This window comes from Nilaparvata lugens, chromosome 9, assembly GCF_014356525.2.
Source record: "Nilaparvata lugens isolate BPH chromosome 9, ASM1435652v1, whole genome shotgun sequence".
Classification (NCBI taxonomy): Eukaryota; Metazoa; Arthropoda; class Insecta; order Hemiptera; family Delphacidae; genus Nilaparvata; species Nilaparvata lugens.
The window spans coordinates 12,130,348-12,155,379 of record NC_052512.1 but is presented as its reverse complement, the minus strand read 5'-3'; the positions used below and the strand labels follow the sequence as shown (position 1 = coordinate 12,155,379).

At 36.0% G+C, this 25,032-nt stretch overlaps 1 protein-coding gene across 1 annotated transcript in view; it reads right to left on the bottom strand.

Annotated features, from left to right (window-relative positions):
* Positions 1-25,032, bottom strand: part of LOC111055574 (protein unc-13 homolog B) — a 785,525-nt gene that overhangs the window by 524,911 nt on the left and 235,582 nt on the right. Inside the window, exons 15-21 of the mRNA XM_039435489.1 lie at positions 23,062-23,257; positions 18,248-18,325; positions 14,982-15,269; positions 10,788-10,904; positions 8,575-8,784; positions 5,277-6,037; positions 1,831-2,067 (exon numbers count right to left, since the gene is read on the bottom strand). Of these exons, the coding sequence (XP_039291423.1) occupies positions 1,831-2,067; positions 5,277-6,037; positions 8,575-8,784; positions 10,788-10,904; positions 14,982-15,269; positions 18,248-18,325; positions 23,062-23,257 (1,887 nt within the window). The remainder of the gene's footprint in view (positions 1-1,830; positions 2,068-5,276; positions 6,038-8,574; positions 8,785-10,787; positions 10,905-14,981; positions 15,270-18,247; positions 18,326-23,061; positions 23,258-25,032) is intronic.

Below are 25,032 nucleotides of genomic sequence, written 5' to 3'. Positions count from 1 at the left end.
TATAAATATATTACCTTTTAATTTAACAGATATAACTAGAGATACCAGTAATGATATAAAAAATTGGATAATTGCAAACTATTTCACTTCAATAGAAAACCTTATTTAAATTAAAATTTATTGTATCCCTCATAATTTATTTACTTTTATCTTTTTTTCATTCTCAGAAATGACTAAATGATGAGGATTTTTTTCTTATTTTAAATATTATTATACTATTTTCGATTTGCAACGGTCACCAGCGGGCAAAGTTTATTCTTTTGCTGGTGATGCCATATATAATAAGTAAATTATATTTACATATGTAAAGAGATATTTATGATTTTGTATTATTATTTTCTTATTTTTGAGTTAACACTTGTATTTTGTTTAAATTTATTATTCATAATTTTTTGAATTCGCTCTTTATTTGTGATTGTTTTTGTTTTTTTAAATGGCGAAATAAATGATTTGATTTGAAAAAAAAAGTCACCGAGGCAAAGCTACGGTGCGCGTTCTGTAACAATCTAACTATACTCTGTACAAAATAACTTCTTACTTCGGATGGACATGCACAGCAGAAAAAGCATACAGGAGGGAGGGATACAGAGGCGCGATGTCACCGTTCTGAACCGGTCAACGTTCTCCAACTTCTACACCTTTTCCAATTTTATTTGAGGAACTATAAAGTTAATTTGAGAAAGTATCAATATTTTATTTAAGAATAGTCACTTGTGATTGAAAGAATGCCAGATGTAAATGAGAATAGTCAATTGTATTTGGGAAGTCATCACATGTAATTAAGAATAGTGAATTGTATTTGAGAAATCATCAAATGTAAAATGAGAAGATATCAATTGAAAATGAGAAAATTTTCCAATTGACATGTCGTGGCTCTTCTGTAGCTCACAGTACAGGTTTGATTTGAGCATTTGAGCAGCAAGGATACTGTACTACGTACACAGTATTTCAATTACTACAATAGGCTTTGCATGGGGGCAAATTAATATTTTCAATGGTGAAATTATTTCCTCTGTACTGTTTACGAATGATCAATGAGTATCATTTCTATGTATGTATTGGCAACACGACTTTTGTCTCCAAACATTATGTGAAATATTGCACTTGATGAAGATCAAATTCTCTATGTTCAAGGCGCAATTGAACTTTATCATCAATCAATTGAATCTCTTGATCAAACAATTCGGTAATTATTTAATGGATTTTGGGGCTTGAAAATAATTTTTCATTGAAAAACTAATCGTTTCATTAAAATAATTATTAATATTATTTTTCATGAGTACAGTTATGAAAAATATAACCACTGTTTTTTTAAAATCATTTCCCAAATTTGCAACTGACATCTTCTCGATTTCAAATTGTATGTTCTCGAATTGAAATGGTTCTTTCTCAAATTAATTTCACTATTAGTGATGACTTCTCAAATACAATTGACTATTCTCAATTACAATTGATACTTTCTCAAATACAGTTGGAAAAGGTGTAGAGACTGTTCATGTGCTCATGCATGAGCATTGGTAAAGTACATTCGAAGTTTTCTGTCTGGAAGCAGTCAGACGACTGACAAATTGGCAACTGCACTTCTACCCACGACTCTATCAATCACTGTAATTCGCTGATCTCCCTCCATTTCTCTACGCCGCATATTCCTCCAAGTCAGAAGTAATTTTGTATGGACCATAGAATACAGTACCAATGTACTGCATTGTACTCCAAGAAGCTTCTGTAATCGATGATTTTTGAATCAATGATTATTAATCGATTGATTATAATGAAAATTATTATAATCGATTGATTATTGAAATCAATGTAGACGGAGTTGTACACTACCTGTGCAAGGCTCCATCTTCCGTGTAATTACTGTCAATCGACTCCTGAGGCCGCAGTGGCCCACGCTGTTGTTGCAGTTGCTGTTGTTGCAGTTGTTGTTGTTGTTGCAGCTGTTGATGATTTTGGAAGCCCATTGGAGTGGGAGACGGCGCCGCTGACCCCGCTGTCAGCTGCTGTTGCTGGTAGATTGTCTTGGCACTGCGCTCGCTTGATATGGAATCTCGTTCTTTGGCTAGTCTGTTAATGGGAAAATCAGTTGGTCATTCTTCAAATAAGAGAAATTTTTTCAGCATGGACTTGGATAAATCGAATAAAGGAAATTCACTGGATATAAATATTTGTGAAAATAAATTTCTCTTTGCTAGACTTTTAGTGTGAAGTGAAAGTTTTGTTTGTTCCAGATAATTGAATATGGTGTCATCCGATGAGCGATTTCCGATGAGCGATCAGGGGAAAAAATTAGTCCACTGAGCGATCCATTGTTCAGAATAGCAATAAGGATAGCATACGATATTAATGGTGGGATTTGGGTGTCATTAATCATCAAGGACAGTGACAGAGGCAGGCCACAAGCGTATGTGTATACTCGCAATATGATATTTTCGCATATGATGATGATGATGATGATTGAATCAGTACCTACCACCACCCGTAAAAATGAATCATTTGTTGTAGAATATTGTATCTAATGCAGATGGAATGTATCTAAAGAAATGCAGATGATTGATAGAGCTTGTTGGAATTGTGAATTTTTATACATAAATATATCTATTATCTATAGGTTATAATGGAGATGAATTTGAACTGTTCGAAGCTGAACGCAGTTCAATCTTTGCTTAATAATTGATTTCTTTTCATGGAAGGTGGTAGGTAGATTCAATCATCATCATCAATATCGTATTGTGAGTATAGGCCTACACATACGCTTGTGTCCTTCCACCGTAACTGTCCCTGATGATTAATGACACCCAAGTCCTACCATTCATAGCGTCTGCCTATCCTCATTGTTATCCTGAAAAATGGATCACTCAGTGGACTGCTAACCCCCAAAATCACTCATCGGAAATCGCTCATCGGAAGTAACCATTGAATGTAGTGAGTGAATTAATTGTAGACACTTTTACAAATATCGAACATTCTAATCTGTGTTCAGTTTTGGATTATTGTAGCTGACAAATTACAGAAGTCAAATTGTTTCCAGTACTCATAATGTTAGTCTGAATAATTAGCGCGCAAAGTCATCTGATTTTTCAATCAGACTAAGTGGATACTGGACTTCTTCATACAAGATACAAGCCAATTGAACCAAATATTCAACACTGCATTCAACAAATTTTCAAATTGCTGTTAAGAAAGCATTGGTTGGCCAATGCAGAGTTGCAACGTTCAATGGTTAAATGTATGATATCCAGTTCAATAGCAAGCCCATTCGTTTGAAGTCCAAAAAGGTGTCCACTCCAAGCCAGTTGTCCACGTACTTCTATTACGTCAATCATAGCTTCACACCAAACCATTAGACCACGTAGTTCTGTTACTCTATGCATTGGCCTGAATCTTTGCTTCAAGCTATGATTAGGCTGAACTCACACTTACGCGAATCTACTCTCAAATAAGTTACACAAAGTTCTACGAGCTTTGACTGCTACTTCAAGCCATATAGTTTTATTACTCAGAGGCTCAACTCACACTCACGCGACTCAGGTCGGAGAGAGACTCGACTCTAGTCGAGAGCATGTGTTTCCAAAATAATGGTAACACTCAGACCAGTCGATTCTAGTCTCCGCGACGTTACCCATTTGGAAACAAATGCTCTCGACTAGAGTCGAGTCTCTTATCGACCTGAGTCGCGTGTGAGTTGAGCCTCTGAGTAATAAAACTATGAGGACGACTGGCTTGAAGTAGAAGTCAAAGTTCGTAGAACTTCGTGTATTTGTAACAGCGAGAGTAGATTTCATTCCCTATTCCCTAGAGTACAACATATGCAACATTATTCCTGCATTCTACCAACAGGGAAGATCATATTTAGGGAAGAGCATGTGTTTCCAAAAAAAATGGTGATACTCAGACCAGTCGATTCTAGTCTCCATGACGTTACTCATTTGGAAACACATTCTCTCGACTAGAGTCGAGTCTCTTCTCGACCTGAGTCGCGTAAGTGTGAGTAGAGCCTCTGAGTAATAAAGCGAGAGTAGATTTCATTCCCTATTCCCTTGAGTAGAACAAAATGCAACATTATTCCTGCATTCTACCAACAGGGAAGATAATATTGATTGATAGACCATTGATGTTCCTGTTTCTGGAGTCATCCTTCAATATTCATAACCAATTAAAACTTTTCAGTAATTTGAAACGCTCTTTTGAGAAATTATGTTTCCAGCAGTTACCATATTTGTGCACTAAGCAATCGATATGAAATCAGCTTGTTTGTGTTTTTCATCTATAGGCTAGTTGAGGTTTGAAGTAGGTAATGATGGTAATTGTGATAAACAGTGTGATCACCAGTGATTGTTGAGTATTCGTTTATCCACTCAAATGAGACAAAATACAGCATTAACTTGATGTTATTAGGCCAGATCAGGTACCGTACTGAAGGTAAATATTACCTTGTCATTACCGATTCATTCAGTAAATGGACTGAAGTTTGTGAAGTGACATCCAGTTCTACAGAAGTAACACTGAGGAAACTGCGGGAGATTTTCGCGCGTTTTGGAGTTCCAAAAACATTGGAGACAGCTGATAATGGAGCCAATTTCACTTCCAGACAATTCAAAGAATTTTTTAAGTTTGAAATTATTATTAAACACATTACTACTCCTTCGTTCCATCCGGCTAGTAATGGGGCAGATGGAAATGCTGTGAAGACATTCAAAGAATCGTTATTAAAACATCTTATGGAGTGAGAGAGAAACAAAATTTCGACTTCTACAGCCATAAGTAGGTTTTTTCAATTATAGAATTTCCACCCATTGTACTACAGGAGAAACTTCAGCGGAAAGAACGTTTGGGCGGGAACTACGTAATAGGTTGGACGTACTAAGGGAAGACAGCCAAACACTTATTAGAAACAAGGGCAGAGAAATCGAACTGAGAGTGGGGGAAGAAGTCTATGTGAGAGACCACAAAGAGTCAGGGACGCGTTGATCAAGAGGATAGGATACAACATTTATAAGATTATACCAGAAGGAACAGAGCTTTAGTGGAGGAGACATAAGGATCAGATTTTGAAAACTTAGGAAGGGAGAGTTGTAATGTATTGAGGAATCATATTTTTAATTGGAGAACGTTACCATGGAATTTAGAATGAATAGTTAGTACTTGATCTGGCCTAATGGCATCAAGTTAATGTCGTATTCTGTCTTATTTAAGTAAATAAACGAATACATAGCAGACAGCAACATATTGTATCAAAATGGAGATAATATTTCTTGAAAGAAAGTTGAACCAACCTGTCACCCTTGAATCCCTCCATCTCCTTGACCGTCCTCTCACTACTGAACGAGTCCCGTTCCCCCACCACTCTAGTGTACAGGTTGTCTGTGAAATCGTTGCGGCTGGGATACACGATGCGTTCCTCGGGTGCCGGTTGAGGAGCAACTTCAGGTATACTTGTTACAACGGGCGCGGGTGGTTCGGAAGACCCCTTCAGTACACCACTTGTGGCACCAACGAACCCTTCGTACAACGATTTCACAACGGATCGGACCGGTTGCGGCATGGAAGAGCTCACAGAACTGACAGCCGTTTCAAAACTGTCCCTCAATTCGTCATCTCTGGACTCGAGGGAGTCAGTGTTCTGCTGCTGGAAGGTTTTCGGACTTTGTCTCACACCTGTAGCGTTCTGGTGTTGTCTCTTGAAAGTATCTCTTCCATTCAACGGTCGCTCCTGGTATGAGGTGGACGTTATTGTGTCCTGATATTGTTGGTTTGTATCCTGGTACAACTGGTTTGTATCCTGGTACAACTGGTTTGTATCCTGGTACATTTGATTTGTATCCGTATACTGTTGGTTTGTGTCCTGGTAGAGTTTATTCGTATCCTGGTAAGGATCCTGGTAGGAGGTAGTTGTGTAGGAGGTATCCTGGTATGATTCTTGATAGGCATCCTGGTAGGGATCTTGGTAAGTCTCCTGGTATTGCTGTTGCAGTTGGTATTGCTGGTATTGTGCTGATAGTTGTTGTGGAAGGATTGGTTGTTGCTGTTGGTACACCTGGTGGAAAGAAAAATATATATTTAGAATAACAGTCTGAAAAATTTTTGACATTCAACTTGAACATGATCAATGACAAATGTGACCGAAGTTTCAAACCAACTGGGAAAAATGTTGAAAAATTCTTAACTTTAGGATGTTTATCTCAGATCTTGAATTTTGGCTTCTTGGATTGCACCATGCATTGGAGAGATCAAGCTTTACTGTTCAATACATTGAAGATGTGAGTAGAGTTCACAATAAGTGTATGGGAACTTTTGATTGAAAATATAATTTGATAGTTCAGAATTTCAATGAGCCAATTATTTCATTCATTGATTTTCCTCAAATGTGAATATCATCCAAACGGTTTCAGGAGGCCTATTACCCATAAGGCATAAGGCATATTCATGTGCTGATGTAGTCAGAAATTAGAGATCCGTGATGACAGACAATCCTATCATATTGAGCGAGCAATTTCTGTATATATTTTCATATTCATGGTTATCTATGCCCAACGGATCTCAAAAACGGCTCTCACGATTTCCACGAAATTTGGAACATAGTAAGTTTATGATATAAAAATTCGATTGCACTTGATCTCATCCTGGGGAAACTCTCTGAAGGACATGAACATTAAGGACATTATTCAACCTTGGAAAAACAGATGATAATTTCAATGTCTGTCGATAACATAAGGTGCGTGTGCCTGTGTGGGAGAGAGACAGAATTATGTTGAGCTGTGTAATCAATCAGCTTATCTCACGAGAAATATAATCTAGAAATGTTAATCGACTTGATAAAAATAATCTGATTTTTTGACATGACATTTTATATCATTCTAAATTAGAGAAGCCCATATCATAATATTCAAAGTTAATCTTTATTTTACAGTTTCAAGTGATTAGTGAGTGTTATTCAATTTGGTTTGTAAACAATCTGAATTAGAACTTTCATGTTTTCAAATGATTGGACTGAAAATTGGACCTGAATTCAAGTAAATGGAAAATAACCTACTTCTTGGACTATTTATGTATTGTATGAATCAAAATTCGGGGGAGGAACAGTTTTGGGCTGTGCCTTTTAATCCTTCCCCTATCATTTTAAAGAACTGTGTTCTGTTCATCAATAAATAAATAACGAGTGAAGCTCGGTGCCCCGAAATTAATTTTGAATGGCAGAATAGTAGTATTTTCATTTCCAATTTGGACAGAATTCACAATAAAGAATACAGAGGTTGTTAACTCGTATCTGGTAGTAAGATTGTCCACAAAGCTATCATTAACAGAGCATTTTAGAGAAAAATCACTCTCAGCAAAGATGGCTATGAATCACTTCAATGATATCCTCCATAATGATGGGATACCATTCAAATCAAAGCTACAAATGTTCGATGCAGTAGGAAGGTCTGTAATTTCTTACGCAGCACAGGTGTGGGGAGGAAGAATCTATGATGTGGTTGAAAGTATCCAGCGTTTCTTCCTTAAGAAGGTATTTTGTCTCCCATCATACACCCCGAATCAGGCTTTGCTTCTGGAGACCGGAGTCTGTCCAATCTTCCTGCATACAATAAGGCTACACCTTCAGTTTGTAAAGCGATGTTTGAATCTGCATGAAGGAAGATATCCATGTATGCTGTTGAAATTGATGATTCGAAGAAGGCTATTTCTGTATGATGACTGGAGGATGCTGGATGACTTATTTGGCATTCCATGGGAGGAGATAGCAGCAGGTAGCTTGAACATCGACCAGACGATTGACAGGATTGGAAGTAAGCTGCGAGATCAACAGATGCAGCGGGTCGCCATGAGCCAGCGGTACACCATTCGCCGAGAGCTCAATCACTGGAATGATTACATTTCTCAAAATTCCAGCTTTCAATTTATCAAGTGGTTCTTCAAAGCAAGAAATGAATTGATCCGACTCAATAAGTATTCATTCAACGGGAACAGATTCTGCTCATTGTGCAATAGGAAGGAGGAGGAGGATGTCACGCATTTCATTGGAAAATGTCCCATACTCGTCGAGTTCAGATGGCAACACTTTGGCAGAGCAGCATTGTCACGGGATCTGAAGAACTACCTAAAAGGAGATGACTGGCTAAAGATAGGTGCATACTGTGTTGGTGCATGGAAATACAGACACTACTTGATTTCAGAGTTCAATGGATAGTGCGTTGTGAACTGTTGACTGAACACTAAGGGGAAAGTATTTGAAAAACAAGAATGTGTAATTCTGTATGGAGTCTGCTCATGACAAACCTCACCCTGACGGTCGTTGACCAAGGGTTTAATGCTTGTTATAACTAAAATTATGTTCTTGTTTAATATTATCTAGGAAACAATGTTAAAATAAAAGCAATTATTCATTCATTCATTCACAATAAAAAAATACAGTGGAAAAACCTCATGTAGATAATATTAAGCCGTTACCATGAACTCTATTACACTATTAGCCGGAATGTGATACTTTGCACAAAAATGTGATGTGACAAAAATAATATTATCACATTTTGTTGCTCGAAATGTGATACTTTGCACATTCCTTCTATGGCTGACCTGATTCTGTAAATTATGCTGCATAACAACAGCTTGTGCATCATGTTGCATTTGCTGCTGATTGAAGGCGGCTGTCTGATTGTGCTGACTCAGCACCTTTTGCTGGAGCTGGTCCGGTGTGGTCTGCGTTTTCTGTAGGAACTTGGAAGTGTCTGGAAGCGCTCTTTTGCCAGCTGGCTTCTCTGGCATACTACTCTCGTAATAAACCGACTGAAAATTAGACATTTATTCATATATTAGACAGGCATTTTCATAGGAAGTCACCACTATTTATATCGATACTAGAGTTTAATTTAACTGCAAATTAAAACTGAAAAGCGAAGGAACGAAGCCATCTAAATTGAAAATTCATAGTTTCAACGTTTATTTTGGACTAAAATTTTATAAAAATTGTACAAGTGAAATTCTAACCTTATCTTGGACTTTGTTACCTATAAATTTGGAAGAAAATAGCACAAGGACTACATTATATATTATTACATATTATTATATTAGTATTATTATATTATTTTATCTTTCAATGTTATTACATAAGTGTCATTACATTGTAAATAAAAAAATAACGTTAAAGAATCATTTGATCTAATTATATATTGGAATTTCGCTTTATCCAATTAATAAATGAATGAATGTATAAATAGATAAACTTGGTCATAGAGACAAGTGCGGTTGCCAAGTTGACGCACAGGTGCATTCGATGCAGTGCTACCACAGGGGAACTTACGTTTGTGTATCATGAGGAGTTGATTGTAATAGAACACTCAAGACTATAGATCACTGTCAGCTCGTCTAGCACCTTTACTTTCTCCCCTATTATTACATCTAACACTTATTACATCACTTTATTAATCATATGATTTGTTCTTAAATTTTCATATATATTTAAACTTATACAGAATTTTTATTTGCGAACAAATCTTTAGACGTATAAATGGAATTAACGTTCTTGGTAGAGAGTTATCAAGAAGGATATTTTTTATATTCTTTCCAAAGAATGGACATTGACATGTCCAAAGCTCCGCCAATTTATGTAGATGCAATACAATATTATCTTGTTTAGTTATTCCAAATTGTTTTTTTTTTCATATCATTGTATAGTTCAATAATTATTTTCTCTGTTTATGTTATGTAAATTCATCTAAAACTTTGCTGTATTGTAAGCTCTTGTATGAGTGTATAAGCCAATTTATATTGTAATCTACATGAATAAAGTACTCAATCAATCAACCACATATACCTACGAATTTGAAGTGGATGAAAAAAATGAATAGTGTATATGAAGTTGATATTCAGCAGCTCTAGATAGTTTATCGCGAATATTCATTAGGTCTAACAATAATTGTTTGTGGAATTTATTAGCTGTATAGTCACGCTGAGAATTGAGTTATCGATGTTATAAGTTTAGATTCATAGGTTTAACTATATTCAGTTTAGCATAATGGTAGCACCTGCCCTTCCTCTTACCACTTGAAAGCACTTTACCATCTAAAAGGGTTCAACACTTTAAAGGTGGAGAAAGTACAGCGCTTTGGAAACAGCTTTTCGGTGGTTCACACCCACCTCAGTCTGTTTCATCTCTTATCATCACCTGTCTCATTTTCCAGGCATAAACTTGAAGCTCATGAAGGCAACACCCAAGAAAATTAATAAAATTTACATATCAAGTCGAATTTCATGTTATGTATAAGGGCGAAAACACACGAGCGATTTTTCAGGCGCAGAGAGAAAGTTATGGTAGGTATGAACTGTATTTCTGGTAATAATAATATTAGCTTATACGTCATGACCATCGTTCCATTAGAATCGGATAAACTAGGTGCAAGTCAGATAATTATTTTAAATTATAAAGCCGTGTCCACACTGAACAAATGTTCGTCATACATGGTTGGCAAACATGTTTATTGTAAAGGAGCTCAAGGACATACATTTTGAAAAGTTTGGACAATCATTGTTTGTCAACAAAAAAATACTGTTTTTCAAAAATGTTCAGTGTTAACAGCTGTAAAACATCTGTAAAACACAAAACCTGTTCTCCTCACTTACAAATATTTTGTTTGGTTACGTGTCCACACTGGCCACAGGCAAACATTGTTTGTCAAACATAATGAAACTTGCCCAAACTGTGGACACGGCTTTGAACTTTTTTGTGCTGCATTATTATAGTGTAGAGAGTCTTACTTTTTCCCGATAAATTGAATTTACAATGAGCTTACCTGTTGATTATGCTGTTGAGTCATCAAATTATCTGTACTATCATAAGCGTAGTTGTAGTCTTCATTGTACTCTTTATAATCTTTTTTTGGTGTCTCTTGAGGGTAACCCCCATCATCCTGTTGGAAAAAATTAATATAATCAGCAATATTACAAGCTATAATAATGCAGGATCGAAAATGACTATGAGGTGCCAGTGTTGCCACCTTTGATGGTGGGGGTGAATGTTTTTTTTTGGTGTCTCTTGAGGAAAACCCCATCATTCTGTTGAGAAGAATTCATATAATCAGCAAAGTTACAAGTTATAATAATGCAGTATTGAAAAATGACTATGAGGTGCCAGTAGTACTACCTTTGATGGTGGGGGTGAATGTTTTTTGGTGTCTCTTGAGGAAAACCCCTATCATTCTGTTGAGAAAAATTCTTATGATCAGCAATATTACAAGCTATAATAAGCAAGATTGAAAATGACTATGGAGTGCCAGTGCTGTCACCTCTGAAATAGGGGGGGGGGGAGGCTGAAGGCACTTTTAGTACCATCATGATCACTCAGAGGGGGCAATGCATGCATTATTCCCTATCAGTATTCTCACCAAAAACCTGGAAATCAAAGTGGCAAAGAAATGTCATTATTCTATTGAACTCTTCCAATGAACTGGGGTACAAAAAATGCAATAATAATTATTGAACTCACATTCGATTTTCAGGCCCACATTCTACATTGTACTGGTTCATCCATCGGTGTTGTCCGATGAGCGATTTTGTTGGTTAGCAGTCCACTGAGCGATCCATTGTTCAGAATAACAATGAGGATAGGCAGACGCTAAGAATGGGAGGACTTGGGTGTTATTAATCATCAGGAACTGTGACAGAGGAGGGATAAATGGGTAGTGTCATGTGTTTACTCATACGATATATTGATGATGATGATTGAATCAGAACCTCGGAAACCACCACCTTCCATAAGAACGAGTTTTATTCTGTTATGTGAATCTGTATGGAATGTGTGGAATAGAATTTTGGAGTCAATTCGCTTTTATATACTGTACTATAACTATAACGATTGTAGATTGGCATGAAATTGAAATTTGTGATTGCTTATGAATCTAGATTGCTTTAGATGTGAAGTTCATCTTAAATCTCATTGATATCAGTGAGATACTTTATACCTTATATCTATTTGCAGTGATGTTACTTATTCACTTGAAGAAATGCAGATGATTGATAGAACTTGTTGGAATTGTGAATTTTTATATCTAAATATATTATGGGCTATAATGAAGATGAATTTGAACTGTTCGAAGCAGAAAGCTATTCGATCTCTGCTTAACAATTATTACTGATTCCTTTTTATGGAAGGTGATAGGTACTGATTTAATCATCATCAATGTATTGCGAGTATACACATACGCTTGTGGCCTGCCTCTGTCACTGTCCCTGATGATTAATGACACCCAAGACCTCCCATTCACAGCGTTTGCCTATCCTCATTGTTATTCTGAACAATGGATCGCTCAGCGGACTGCTAACCCACAAAATCGCTCATTGGACGTAACCTGTTCATTAGCGCATCCGACTTTGGAAAATGCCTCACCCTCAATGGAGATTATGTTTAAGAACAATCATAAGTGTGAGTGATTAAAGGGATAAGTGGAAAACTATACATGTATATACATTCACATTTTCTCATCAACCAACCTCCGACTAATCGGAGGTTGGGAAGAATGACCCTCGTTTATTCATGGATATTGTTAGGTATTGTACCAGTGTGTAAGCTTACGAGCTTACGAGGTTACGAGCTTACGAGCTTACGAGGTTACAAGCTTACCAGGTTGAAAGCTTACGAGCTCATTACGACGCAATAGCATTTTCCACACTTTTTCCCCCTTCTTTCCTCTTGATCTTTTGTGTACATTGGAAAGAGTTCCCAGTCTTAATCCGGATGCTTCAAAGATCACACGCATCCTCGTCGTCCCCTCACTGTTCAACAGCAATAAACGGGGTGTCTACGAACTCCCTACCAACACTCTAGGGCATTGTTCCTGGGTAACAAACATATCTAAATATCATATTTGAATTGTCCGGAAGTCTTCAGTTACTCACAAAGCGGCCATTTTGTTTTTTAACTTTTTTACTAAATAATGGTTGAACATACGAAATTGAAAATTTGCACAATCATTCATAACAAATAGACAAAGATAAAAAAATGTATGATAATTTTCCAAATTTATTAAACAAAATTGCGGCCATTCAAAATGGAATAATAAACAAACGCAACCTTTACAAAAATAATCCTTATTGTAGAGAGCGTAACAGATTTTGTCTATTTTTCATGCGTTTTGTATGTAATTAGGGATTATTTTTTTAAAAGTTGCGTTTGTCTATTAAATACTACCTATTTTACATCTTTCTCTTCATTATTGAATTTTCTACAAGTTTTGTAGGAAAATATTTTGTGTTTATTGGACATTTAACATAGTAAATCTGTTTCAAACCATAATGGAACTTGTTTTTCGGGACCAAGTTTCGCGTATTCCGTCACATATTTTGAAAATTACTTCAGCTAAAGGTCTGGAAACGTTTTTTTTTAAATTTTCCAGTTTATTTTACATAAAGTACGCTGAATTATACATTTTAATTGTACAGCCAATACATACCTGTAGGGCTTCGTTTCAGCAGGGGTACTGAAATTCAGACGGAATCTTTCTTCAATGTTGTTTTCCATCACGAACTGCTTATTATCAAATCACTTTTTGCTATTAGAAAAAACGACTAGCAGTCAGATATTTTACAATAAATGAATTAATCACTCACTGTGACAACGAGATCTTTCATTGGTTGTCAAAAGTGAGTGTATAATTCATTTGTAAAATATCTGACTGCTAGTCGTTTTTTTAATAGCAAAAAATGACGAAATCTTTCACTCTGTATAACTTGGTAACCATGCATTTTCGGACCTTAGTTGATTGGAACTTTTTTCTTCTTTTGATGAGACGAATCACGTCCTGACTTATGAGCACCTTTTTCTGAACACTCTGAATACATTTTTAAATACCTGAAATGATAATCGGAGCTATGATAATTAATAATAAATTGAGACGAAATCTTTCACTCTGTATAACTTGGTAACTAAGCATTTTCGGACCTATGTTAATTGGAACTTTTTTCCATTCTTTTGATGAGAGTAATATAGGAGAGGAATTTAGCACAACAGAACGGATACCAACACAGCCTGATCGACAAGCTAGTCCAAAAAATCAAAAATAAAAAACAAGAGGACAAAACTGAAAAGTTCATAACACTGACATACATAAACAACAGATCCAACAGAATAGGAAATATGTTTAGAAAATCTGGGTATAAAGTGGCATTTAGAACAAAAAATAAAATCTACAAGCAAATCAATAAAAGAGAGAAGATTCAAGACAACAAAAAACTTGAACTCCCAAGAGTATACAAGCTAAAATGCTCTGAATGTGATAAATTCTATATCGGACAGACTGGCCGTTCTTCCAATCAAAGATACAAGGAACATATCCAGGGACTAAAAACAAAAACAGAATCTACATTTGCCGACCACCTAATTCAAGAAAATCACAAACACACAAACATAAATACTGATCTACAAATCATACACATAAAAAACAAAGGACCAGAATCGGACACAATAGAACAGTTTGAGATATACACCCAATTTAAAAGCAATAGACAATGTATATTAAATGAACAAACCAACTTCAAATCCCACATCCTCTTTGATTACCTTCTCAGCCACAACAAACCCAATAGACACCAATAGACACCAACAGACACTAATCCAATAGACACCAACAGCACACTAAAAATTGCCATCCTATCATTCTACTTGTCTATGAGTACAACCAAGAAGATGGCGAACCTGCCGAAAGATCTCGTTGTCAAAGTGAGTCTCGTTGTCATTTATTGTAAAATATCTGACTGCTAGTCGTTTTTTCCAATAGCAAAAAGTGATTTAATAATAAGCAGTTCGTGATGGAAAACAACATTGAAGGAATATAGGTCTTGACTCATGGGCACCTTTTTTCTGAACACCCTGTATACATTTTAAGATAACTGAAATGATAATCGGAGCTCTGATAATCGGAGCTCTGATGATCGGAGCTCTGGTAATGGGAGCTCTGATAATCGGAACTCTGATAATTGGAGCTCTACTGTACCTGATACTCCAGCGAAGAGGTTCTCCTAGCTGTGACAGTCTTTCTGATAGGGGTTGGAGGTAGTGAAGGTGAAGGCTTTATTTTCGTTGTAGGGATTTCGGGCAGCTTCTTAGGCTTGGATGACTTGGGTGGCGGATACGAGTAGTCGGTGTACTCCTGGCTGGTGGCTCGCCGGTTGGAGAAGCCACGTCGACGGGTCGGTCCCGTCATGACTCGGTCCGGTTCCGAACCGTATTTGTGCGGCTGGTAGTTCTCTTCTTCGTAGCTCTGTTGTGGCGAGTAGAAGATCTGCAAAATTATTTTATTATTCATTTATTCATCTCCAAAAATTCACTTCATTTACTCAACAATGGAATAGATTCTGCTTATTTACTTTCTAAACTTATTATCTACATTTCATCCATAGCTCGTCGTTCTTCGTTTTCTTTTCTTGTAACACGCTCCAGAACAGAAAGTCATTATAACTCTCCAATTAGAAGAATCCAGAGGCTTTTCAATCTCTTTTCTGGGCGCCTAGACGTCGTTGAGTGCTCTCGTGGCAGCAGATTCTGCAACACTCTGAAGGGCTTAATTAAGGATAGATATTTGTGGCCAGGTTTCCGTATGACAATTCTCTTTCTTTTTTTATGACTCTTTTCTCCTCAGTGTTCACATGATTCTTTGTTCTGTATTGCATGGTTTGTACCCATGTAAGATATGTTAAGTGCATATTTTCCCACCTCTCATATTTTCTCTTGGAAAGTAGTTTCAGCAAGAAATATAAGATTGAATTTTCTCATAAAAAACACATATTTATATTGTTAAGACGCTTTTCTGTTAGAATTCATTTTGCTCTTATTTTATTCTCAGCTTGTTGTTTATTTTGAATCTAATTTTTGAATGAAGAATGTTGTAATGTATCAAAGAGAAATAAATATAAGGGCTTAACCTGTTGTCTCCATGTATGTATTTATGCAAATAAATAAATCTTTCGAGATACATTATTATTATTCATAATTTATCATCAAAGTTTCATTCCTGTATAGAAAATTATACGAATGATTTGTCACGGTTTTGTTCGTAACCTAGACCAATACCCTCAAGCATTGCACATACACATTGATTTTTGTTCGTACGATATTTTGCCGTCCTCACAAATTCTATTACATTAAACAGATGATTTCAAACAGATGATGTTTGTCAAGTTCCGTTTAATCTGATAGAATTCATAAGGACGGCAAAATATCATACAAACAAAAATCGATGTGTGTGTGGGGCTTTAGTCCAGTGTTACACACACATCGTTTTTTGAATGTTTGATTTTTTGTCATCTAATGGATCCCACCAGATTAAACGGAACTAAATAACAAACATCATCTGTTTGTCAACATCTGTTTCCTAATAGAATTTATTCATATGGACGGCAAAAAATCGTTCGTCCAAAAATCGTTGTGTTGTAACTGGCTTTAACTGTTTAATTCAACTGCCGCTGTTCAATCAAGTAATCGGATTGGAGAACGACTCATTAGGTGAGCTCATCATTCAACCGTAGTTGAATTCAATGTTGTAATAAGATAGACGTAGATGTTACCTATATTTAATAAATCATAGTTGCAGTAAAACGGCTAAATTGAAGGAGTTTCAGAGGTTGTAAATATTTGCCCTAGCAGTTTATGTATTATAATCATAATTCAGTGTGCACGATATTGCATACGAATTTCAACTCTATAATTCTTGAATATTCACATAAAAAGGATGTTTTTTGATAATAGGAATAAAGTATTATACAGGATGGGATGTTGTAATTTCCGTCTTACAAAGGGAGCCAAACAGGAATCAGTCTGTGTTCATATCACAATGTTGAAGTATGTGTTTTCATGGATTTTAATAAAAGATATGGATCAACAATACTGGTTTGAGCTCTTATATTAACTCAAAATTCAACTTCTGATCATGTAGCAGTGTCTATGAATATGATTGAAGAGACTTGAAATATTGTCAAAGATCTACTTTATTGGAAAAAAACTAACATTTTACAGGAGCATGCTTTCGTGTGTGCTCACATCATGATGTGAGAATACAAAATAATGTGCTAATTGATGTGTGTCACCTGGTCATATGGAACATATATATGAATCATATATTTATCTCATATTGTTCAGGATTTTAGAGTTTCAAATTAAAAGAGTTCAATGAACAGTGTTTTTGTCTTTGAACAATCTTCGTCATTGACAGAAAGATTGTTTAATTTCATCTGTTGTCAAAATTAACGTAGCTTCTCTTTTGTTTTCAATAACAAACGTGCCGCTTGTACGACAGATAAAAATATGTACTTGAAATGGCTTTCATGTTTGGCATTGACTGAGTTTATATTAATACCCAAAATTTAACTTTTGGCCAGAGAGCTCGTTCGTTAGGACTGTGAGTAAAGTCTGGCTGATCCAGTGAAAAAGGCTAGATTTCGTTTCGTTTTATAATACAGTTATTCTGTCACAGATCGGGCAGTTTAAAAATAATTGTATTGTTAAGGGAGACGGGTTCTGAGCCTATTCATCGGTTCAGTTAATTTTTGTTCTTTTAAAATACTAACTGTAAAGTCGCGATTAAACCAGTGGATGCCAAAGGGTGAAGCCATATTCAAAAGTTAGGTGACTACTGAAATAAGATCATTGTTCTTAATTTCCATTACCACAAAGATTGAATCATCATTAGCAGCAAGCGAGTGTTTTCCCCATTAATTCATATCAATAATGTTTTTATAATAAAATTAATTTTGTTTTGTTTAAATGTATACATATGTACAAACCTTATTTATGAATATTATTGAATGGAACATAATTATATGAATAATGATCAATGCAGGTGGAAAGTTGAGATCTGGTTAGAAGTAACCACAACTCTAAAAACATGAGATTCCGTTCTATGTTTCGATTGAAGTATTATTGTACAGTCTCAAAACTACTGGAGAAATCTGAAATGAATTTGAAATCAGTCTTGAATGAATTTGGAATGATTTCTACATTCTTGGAATGAAGTGAGGATACTGTCAAAACTAGTCCACTTGTCACTTCAATGGAAGGTTCAAAGATTACAATTTAAAATTACAATATTTCTCATGGAGATTCTACGTTGTATTCAATGGGGGTAGTCGCATTTTATGTTTATGGACAAAACATTGAAATGTAGATCATTCGATGTAGGAATTACGATAGTAATGGTGTAACAATTGGGGTCTACTGATGGATTGATGAGGGTTAACAACGGGTTCCTTCTTTTTATCTCAATACCTGACGTTTCGGCTGACTAGGAACGTTACGGCCGACGGTGAATGGTATATCAGGTGCCTCATACAAGAAATCACCCAGCTGAAAGCAACATTATCACTGGAATAAATATTATTCTTTCTTTCTTTCTCTCTTTATTGATACACAATTATCTCTCAAAATAATTTGGTGGAGGATCAACAGACACAGCCCAAAACTGTTCCTCTCCCTATCCATTAAAAATAGTCCGGATAATGGGTTATGCTTTCTTCACTTGAGAAAATTATTAAAGGTTTATGAATAGCCTATTTGGCTTAAGGCTGGTCTCACACCGATTAGTCAAGACAAGACTAGCCACATTTAGTCACAATACTTCACATAATTTCTTATGGTGTCATGTCTATTTGCAATGACCAATCAGTGTGTGTGGCGTCATAAGCAGCAATGTGATGTATTGTGACTAAACGTGACTAGTCTTGTCTTGACTAATCGGCGTGTGACCAGCCTAAGACTGATTAAATTTATTATTATTCTGTTTTGTAGAATCATGTTCATGTATGTATTCAAAATGGAAGCCTGAAATTGTTGTAAGTTCAGAATTAGAACTCATTGTATTAAGGCAGTTAACAAACTCATCGCATTTTGGTCGTTCGATTTTTGCCGTCCTTATGAATTAAACAATCAAATTGAACGGAGCTTGACAAACATCATCTGTTCAATCTTAGGCTAGGCACACACCAGTTAGTCAAGACAAGACAAGACACGCTTAGTCAAAATACTTCACATAGTTGCTGATGAAGACATGTCTAATTGCAATGACTAATCGGTGTGTGTTGCTCCATAAGCAACTATATGAAGTATTGTGACTAAACGTGACTAGTCTTGCCTTGACTAACTGGTGTGTGCCCACCCTTGACAATGATTTATGAGGATGGCAAGAAATCGTATCCTACGTCCAAAAATCGATATTTATTCATTCATTTATTCATTTATAAGGTTAGCAAAAAATACAAGAATCGGAAAAGAAAAAAAAGATATGTGTGTGTGTAACAAGCCTTCCCTATTTCATACGATTTGTACCAACTCGGAAGTTGAATTATATCGAATAGGGTAGAGTGATAGCAGAAAGAAGTTAGTACTTCCCTTATCAGAGAAGTGAGTTACCGTAGTAATTCCCTTATCTCTAGTGATAGCAACACAATGGAAACATTATATATATATATATATATTATAATTACATTACATTATATTATAAACATATATTACATCCCTGATTAAGCTGATTTACGACTCACACTGGCGCATAAAAGAATCTTCCTTTTGCCGGTGTTTTTGCCTCACCTACTGTACTTATGCACGTGAACATAAATTGAATCTTCATTTTATAACTATTATTTATAATATAAAGGATATCATTTCGTTATTATATCTAATAAAATAAATGTATGTATATTGGTTTAAGTGCAGTAGCATATACTTATATTTATTTTTTTAAAGCTTTTTTGTATTTTGTTTTTGGAAAATAAATTCATTAGATCTCTCGATCTTATAAATAAAATTCGATAATTGAAGCAGAAAGGAACTAGGCCTACTCGAGGTTTGAATATTTCAAAAATTCTAGCCAAGAATATTCATCATTTGAGTACGCCATTGGTCCTGCCTCAATCAAAACTTCAAAAAAATATTTTTTTCAAGAAGGTCCTATGTAAGCATCAGACGTGATGTTTCCCAAAGAGCATGCATGATAATTTTCAAATAGGCTACTTTAATTATGACAGCAGTCTGAAATCAGTCTGCTATGTGGTCATTAAAGTACAAAGTTTCAAAGTTTGAAAGTGATCATTATCAAGCCGTTCATAATGAAAAGAAACATTGAAGAGAATGCATGATTTGACTGTTTTTATATTGATCTCATCGGACATCAATTCAATATGGCAGACTGCTACTGCGTCCACTCATACCTAGTGAGTATAGAATGTGATTATACATGAAATTCCAAATGTTAGACCCAAACTATACGGACGCCTAACACAATGAACGTTTTTAGCTTGTTACCCGGACGCGTTGTCTCTTATAAGGTGAACTATTCGAGCGCTCCCCATAAGATACCATGAATTTCCTGAATACTCACGAAATTATCCAGCACGTACAGTCTGAGTCCTGTAGCTTTGCTGCCTATCGGCGAAGGGCCACTAGACCACAATACTACCTGTTCACAGTGGCGCTTCGTGGATTTTTGAACTTGTAGGAGTCTAAAAGTATAAGTAGGGCTACAACCCCCCTCCCCAGTATAGTCGCAATGGAAAAGATCACATTGACTTTTTCTGCCATAGACAAATTCAAATGTTGTATGGACGCTGGCATATAAAGGTGCGTACAGATATACTTGCCGCGAACATGAGCAATTCACTTTTAATCAGCTGATTATATCTGTATTTTTAAAGAAACGGTAAGATATAGTTATTAAAAACTTGGCATCAGCTGATTAAAAGTGAATTGCTATTGCTCATGTTCGCGGCGCACCTTTAGGCCTATATAAACACAACAACATGCAAGTTCACAACTCAAAATGATAAGTTACTCACATCATGGTCAAACATTTTGGTGACAGAGTCGTAGAATTTTGCTTCTGTCATCAATTTCTTGAAATACTGTTCTTCAATACACAGGGAAGCTAGTCCATTGAGTCGATTTTGATGGTTGAATTCCTAGTGTTTTTTTTATGCATTCAAGAGCCGAAAAGGTGCGTTCGGCAGAAGCAATTTGTAGCTGGGATAGTGAGCACTAGATGAATTAGTCTGCTTTTTCAATAAAAAAAAGTAAATTCGTATGGCTTTTGTTGGTGGGGAGTCCCTTGCGGGAAGGTCCCACCGCCTGAATATATAATTTAAGCCGTCAATGGACCTTACGACTGTCATACTTCAGCCGGGACCGACAGTTTAACGTGCCCATCCGATAACACGGGAGTGATCTGGTTAAAAAACTTTTGGTTATGAGAGGGATTGAGCCCGGGATCTCTGTGCTGCTACGCAAGCACTCTATCCACTAGACCACGGATCACTCCTGCTTTTTCAATGAATGTCCCTGTTAAATATTTGTCCACTAATTAGTCATTCAATTTAGAAATGCAGTTAATGAAGGAAGAAGAGGAGTAAATTACGACAACTCAGCCTCCAAACTATTTACATTGAAATATTGTCCGTATCCGTATGGAGACTTCATTAGGTCTTGCAGAAAGCAGAAACATTGTCGGCAAGTCAATCGATTGGATCAAATATCGATTATTTCGTTTCGATAATCCATGTGGTTGAGGAGCTACTTACAAAGGACCTTATTCAATCATTCATATACGAGTAGTTCCTTCCGCGTCCACTTAGCATGTAGCGCAACGCTAGTGTCGAATTGTAGGAATAGATGAGACTTCCTACAATGCTACAAGCCTTCTTATGTTGCAAAACCTTACTGCTCCGTATCTTTCAATTCCGTATTTTCTATAATATTTTGATAGGTATTCGCATGCTAATACCTATAGATGCATGCTAGTGTATAGATACACTATGAAGACATTATTATTATTATTCTGTATCAAAGTGTAGGAACTTCCTCACTTCCTACATGGAGGAATCGCCCTAGCCTGTTCAAAAACAACCAATATTTTGAAAATATATCTCTCCTTAACAGATGCTCTTTTACTTTCTCAAAAGCAACATGTTGCATCCGAAAAGATACACAAAGAGCTTCTTGGAGTTACGTCCTTTTAGCATAACACTGCCTATCAGCTGACATTCGTTCATCATACTCTTCCCAGTGTTGGTGATACGTTGCAACTCTTTCATTCATCTAAAATCTCCGGGAGGCGTATTGCTGAATAGTTGAAATTATTGATGGGCATCCCGTCGCTTTGCCTCTGTGACTTTGAAACGGTATGGTTTGCGGGGTAATATTCATGACTTGCAAAAAAACTAGCTTGATCCCTATATGAAGGAAGCTCCCTACACACAGAGATTTTTGATGAATGAAAGAGTTGCAACGTATCATCAACAATGGAAAGAACATGTTGAACAAATGTCAGCTGATAGGCTGTGTTATGCTAAAAGGACGAACTCCAGAAAGCTCTTTGTGTATCTTTCCGGATGCAACACGTTGCTTTTGAGAAAGTACAAAAGAGCATCTTATGCTTATGGAAAGAAGCATTTTGAAATTGGTTGGATGTTTTTGAACGGGTAGTATTGTAGTATCTGAGTATACTCAGATGTTCATGAGTATAATACGCGAAACAGAGCAGATTATCATATAATGGGTCACAATAGTAGGTTATTTGAACAAAAACCAGATTATATTGGTAGGAAATTTTATAACAAGCTACCTCAAATCTTGAAAAGTAATGATGATTTGAAGATTTTCAAAAAACAAATTAAAAAATATTTAGTTGATAGAGCTTTTTATAGTGTACAAGAATTCCTTTCAAACCTAAACTAGGTTGAACTACTTAGTGTTAGAATTATTATGTAATAACATGACTTGTCTTATACTCCATGACTGGAGTCTTTAGGACGTAATCTTAAAAAAAAAAAAAAAAAAAAAAAAAAAAAAAAAAAAAAAAGTATGGTGGCCCTTCACTGATAGGTGGTCCTCCACTACAGGACCCGGACTGTACAATACTACCCGGACTGAATAATTTCGGGAAGCCCATGTATTTAAAGAACTTTGTTGAAATTACAAGGTTCCACTATACCCGATGTGTTTTTTTAGTACGGTCATTATCCTAGACAATGATGCTTGAGGCTTGACTGAATTATTTCTGTATTTATGAAGAATGGATAGATTTTAGGAATAACCTCTTCGGCCTCAGGTTGGTCCAAGGAGTGTCCATAGCTGTTGGACTGGCGCCGACTGGAGTTGATGTTGTTCTCGTAGTGGTCCCGATGCGATTGGGGGGCCGGGGGGCCTGGACCCCCTTGGTAGTAGTTGACACTGCTCCCCTTTCGCATCCCCCCAGAGTCCCATTGTCGGTCCTCCTCTTCTTGGCCGTATCTGCCCAAACACAAGCTTATCAAAATCTTTTCAATTGAAAAAAAAAACACTGGCTCATTTGCCAACTGCACTTTCATTTCAAAATTATGAAGGAGTACCAAAACATCAGTACATATACAACTAATTTACCAAACGTGTTTTAAATTTTCAAAAACACATTTTCACTCAGATTGATAAATTCATTCACTATAGGATATTATCTTCCAATAAATCGATATTGATAATTTTGTTTTATGAATATGAAATAATTCAAATTGGTTTATTCATAAAATATTATATATTCACAAAATATAAAAGTGTTATAAATTACATGAACAAATTTTGTAAAAATAATAAGTCTTTCTCTTTTCATATGGATCTATCAAATTCGAAAAAATTCACATAGTCTATGCTTTCAAAAAAAAAAAAACTTTATTTCTTCTTAACCTTCCGGAAGTCGCGCCCTAGCCTACTTCAATCACAGGAGCAGTCGCGTGTTGTAATTTTTACAACATCCTATTTTTTATGTGATATGTAGCCTACTCTGTTTACTGTAGAAACATATTAATTAACTGTATAATTAATATTTCCATCTCATTATATTATTTTACGCCTATGAGCATTTGCATGATTATCTATTCGTAGCCCAATAAGGTACACCAAGCAAAGCCAACAATTCTGTGTTATTGATTCGTTGGCAGTCTCTTTCCCTATCATATTATGCACTGTCTATCATATGCACTACTTATGCACTGTCGCGTCTAAATGGCACCTAAAGACTGAACCATTGCACGGTTGATACTGCAACTCAGTGGAGTGATGGGAAGAAAGTTTTGGAATGCATGGGTGACTCATTCACTGACACCACCCCATTCAATAGTTTTGTGCGGCAAAAAAACTGACACTGTTGTACTTTTTACAACATCGCGACTACCGGAAGGGATTAACAAATACATCGACTGATCAAACATTGTTGAAATTGTTCCGTGCATGTCAATTCCATGAATATAATCTGTATGAAATGCATGGATTCTTAATTTATGGCGTATAATGAGATTTGCGGCTCATAAATTCATAACGCATGATGGGATTCGTGTTCGAAAGTCAGCGAATCTCATAGAAGAACACATTGTTGTCACTTTCCCACCATTATCTATAAATTATAGAGTAGGTAGTAGATAACTCAATATTGTAACTCAACTGTCCCTTTAAATTTATACTGTACTACAGTCCAAATCAAAATGCAGGTTCAGCTCATATGTGTGAATAATTACTATATTCTATAGTGTATTACATTTTTTTCTTTTTTATTACTAGTAGTTCTGTGAACAGTAGACCCCTCACGCACTTAAAAATCACAGCCTCCTCTAATACTGTCCATCAGAGTGAATTATGTCCTGTCCTGGGCGAGATATCGGGGTGCAAACAACTAATGGCTGTTTGGGTTGTTGTATCGACAATAATCTGTTGTAAACAACTATGCTTCTATCATCAAAAGCTTACCAAGTTGAAAGCGGAGAAAAGTCGGGAGAGAATAATATGCTACTTCGAGTTATCAATTGTATGCCTCATTGCTTGCAATTAATAGTCTAAACAGTTGAAATATTAATTGCGTGCGATGAGGCATGTAATTAATAATCCACTCGACAGCGGATTTATGATCAATAATTCAATGGTCTGATCTTTACGGTAATATTGGTGTTCGAAGGAGACTCCTTTTTCTTTTGTATTATCCTTGAAATGCAAAATTTTAAAAAAAACCTTATATATACGTCGACGCGAAATTCAAAAGGAAA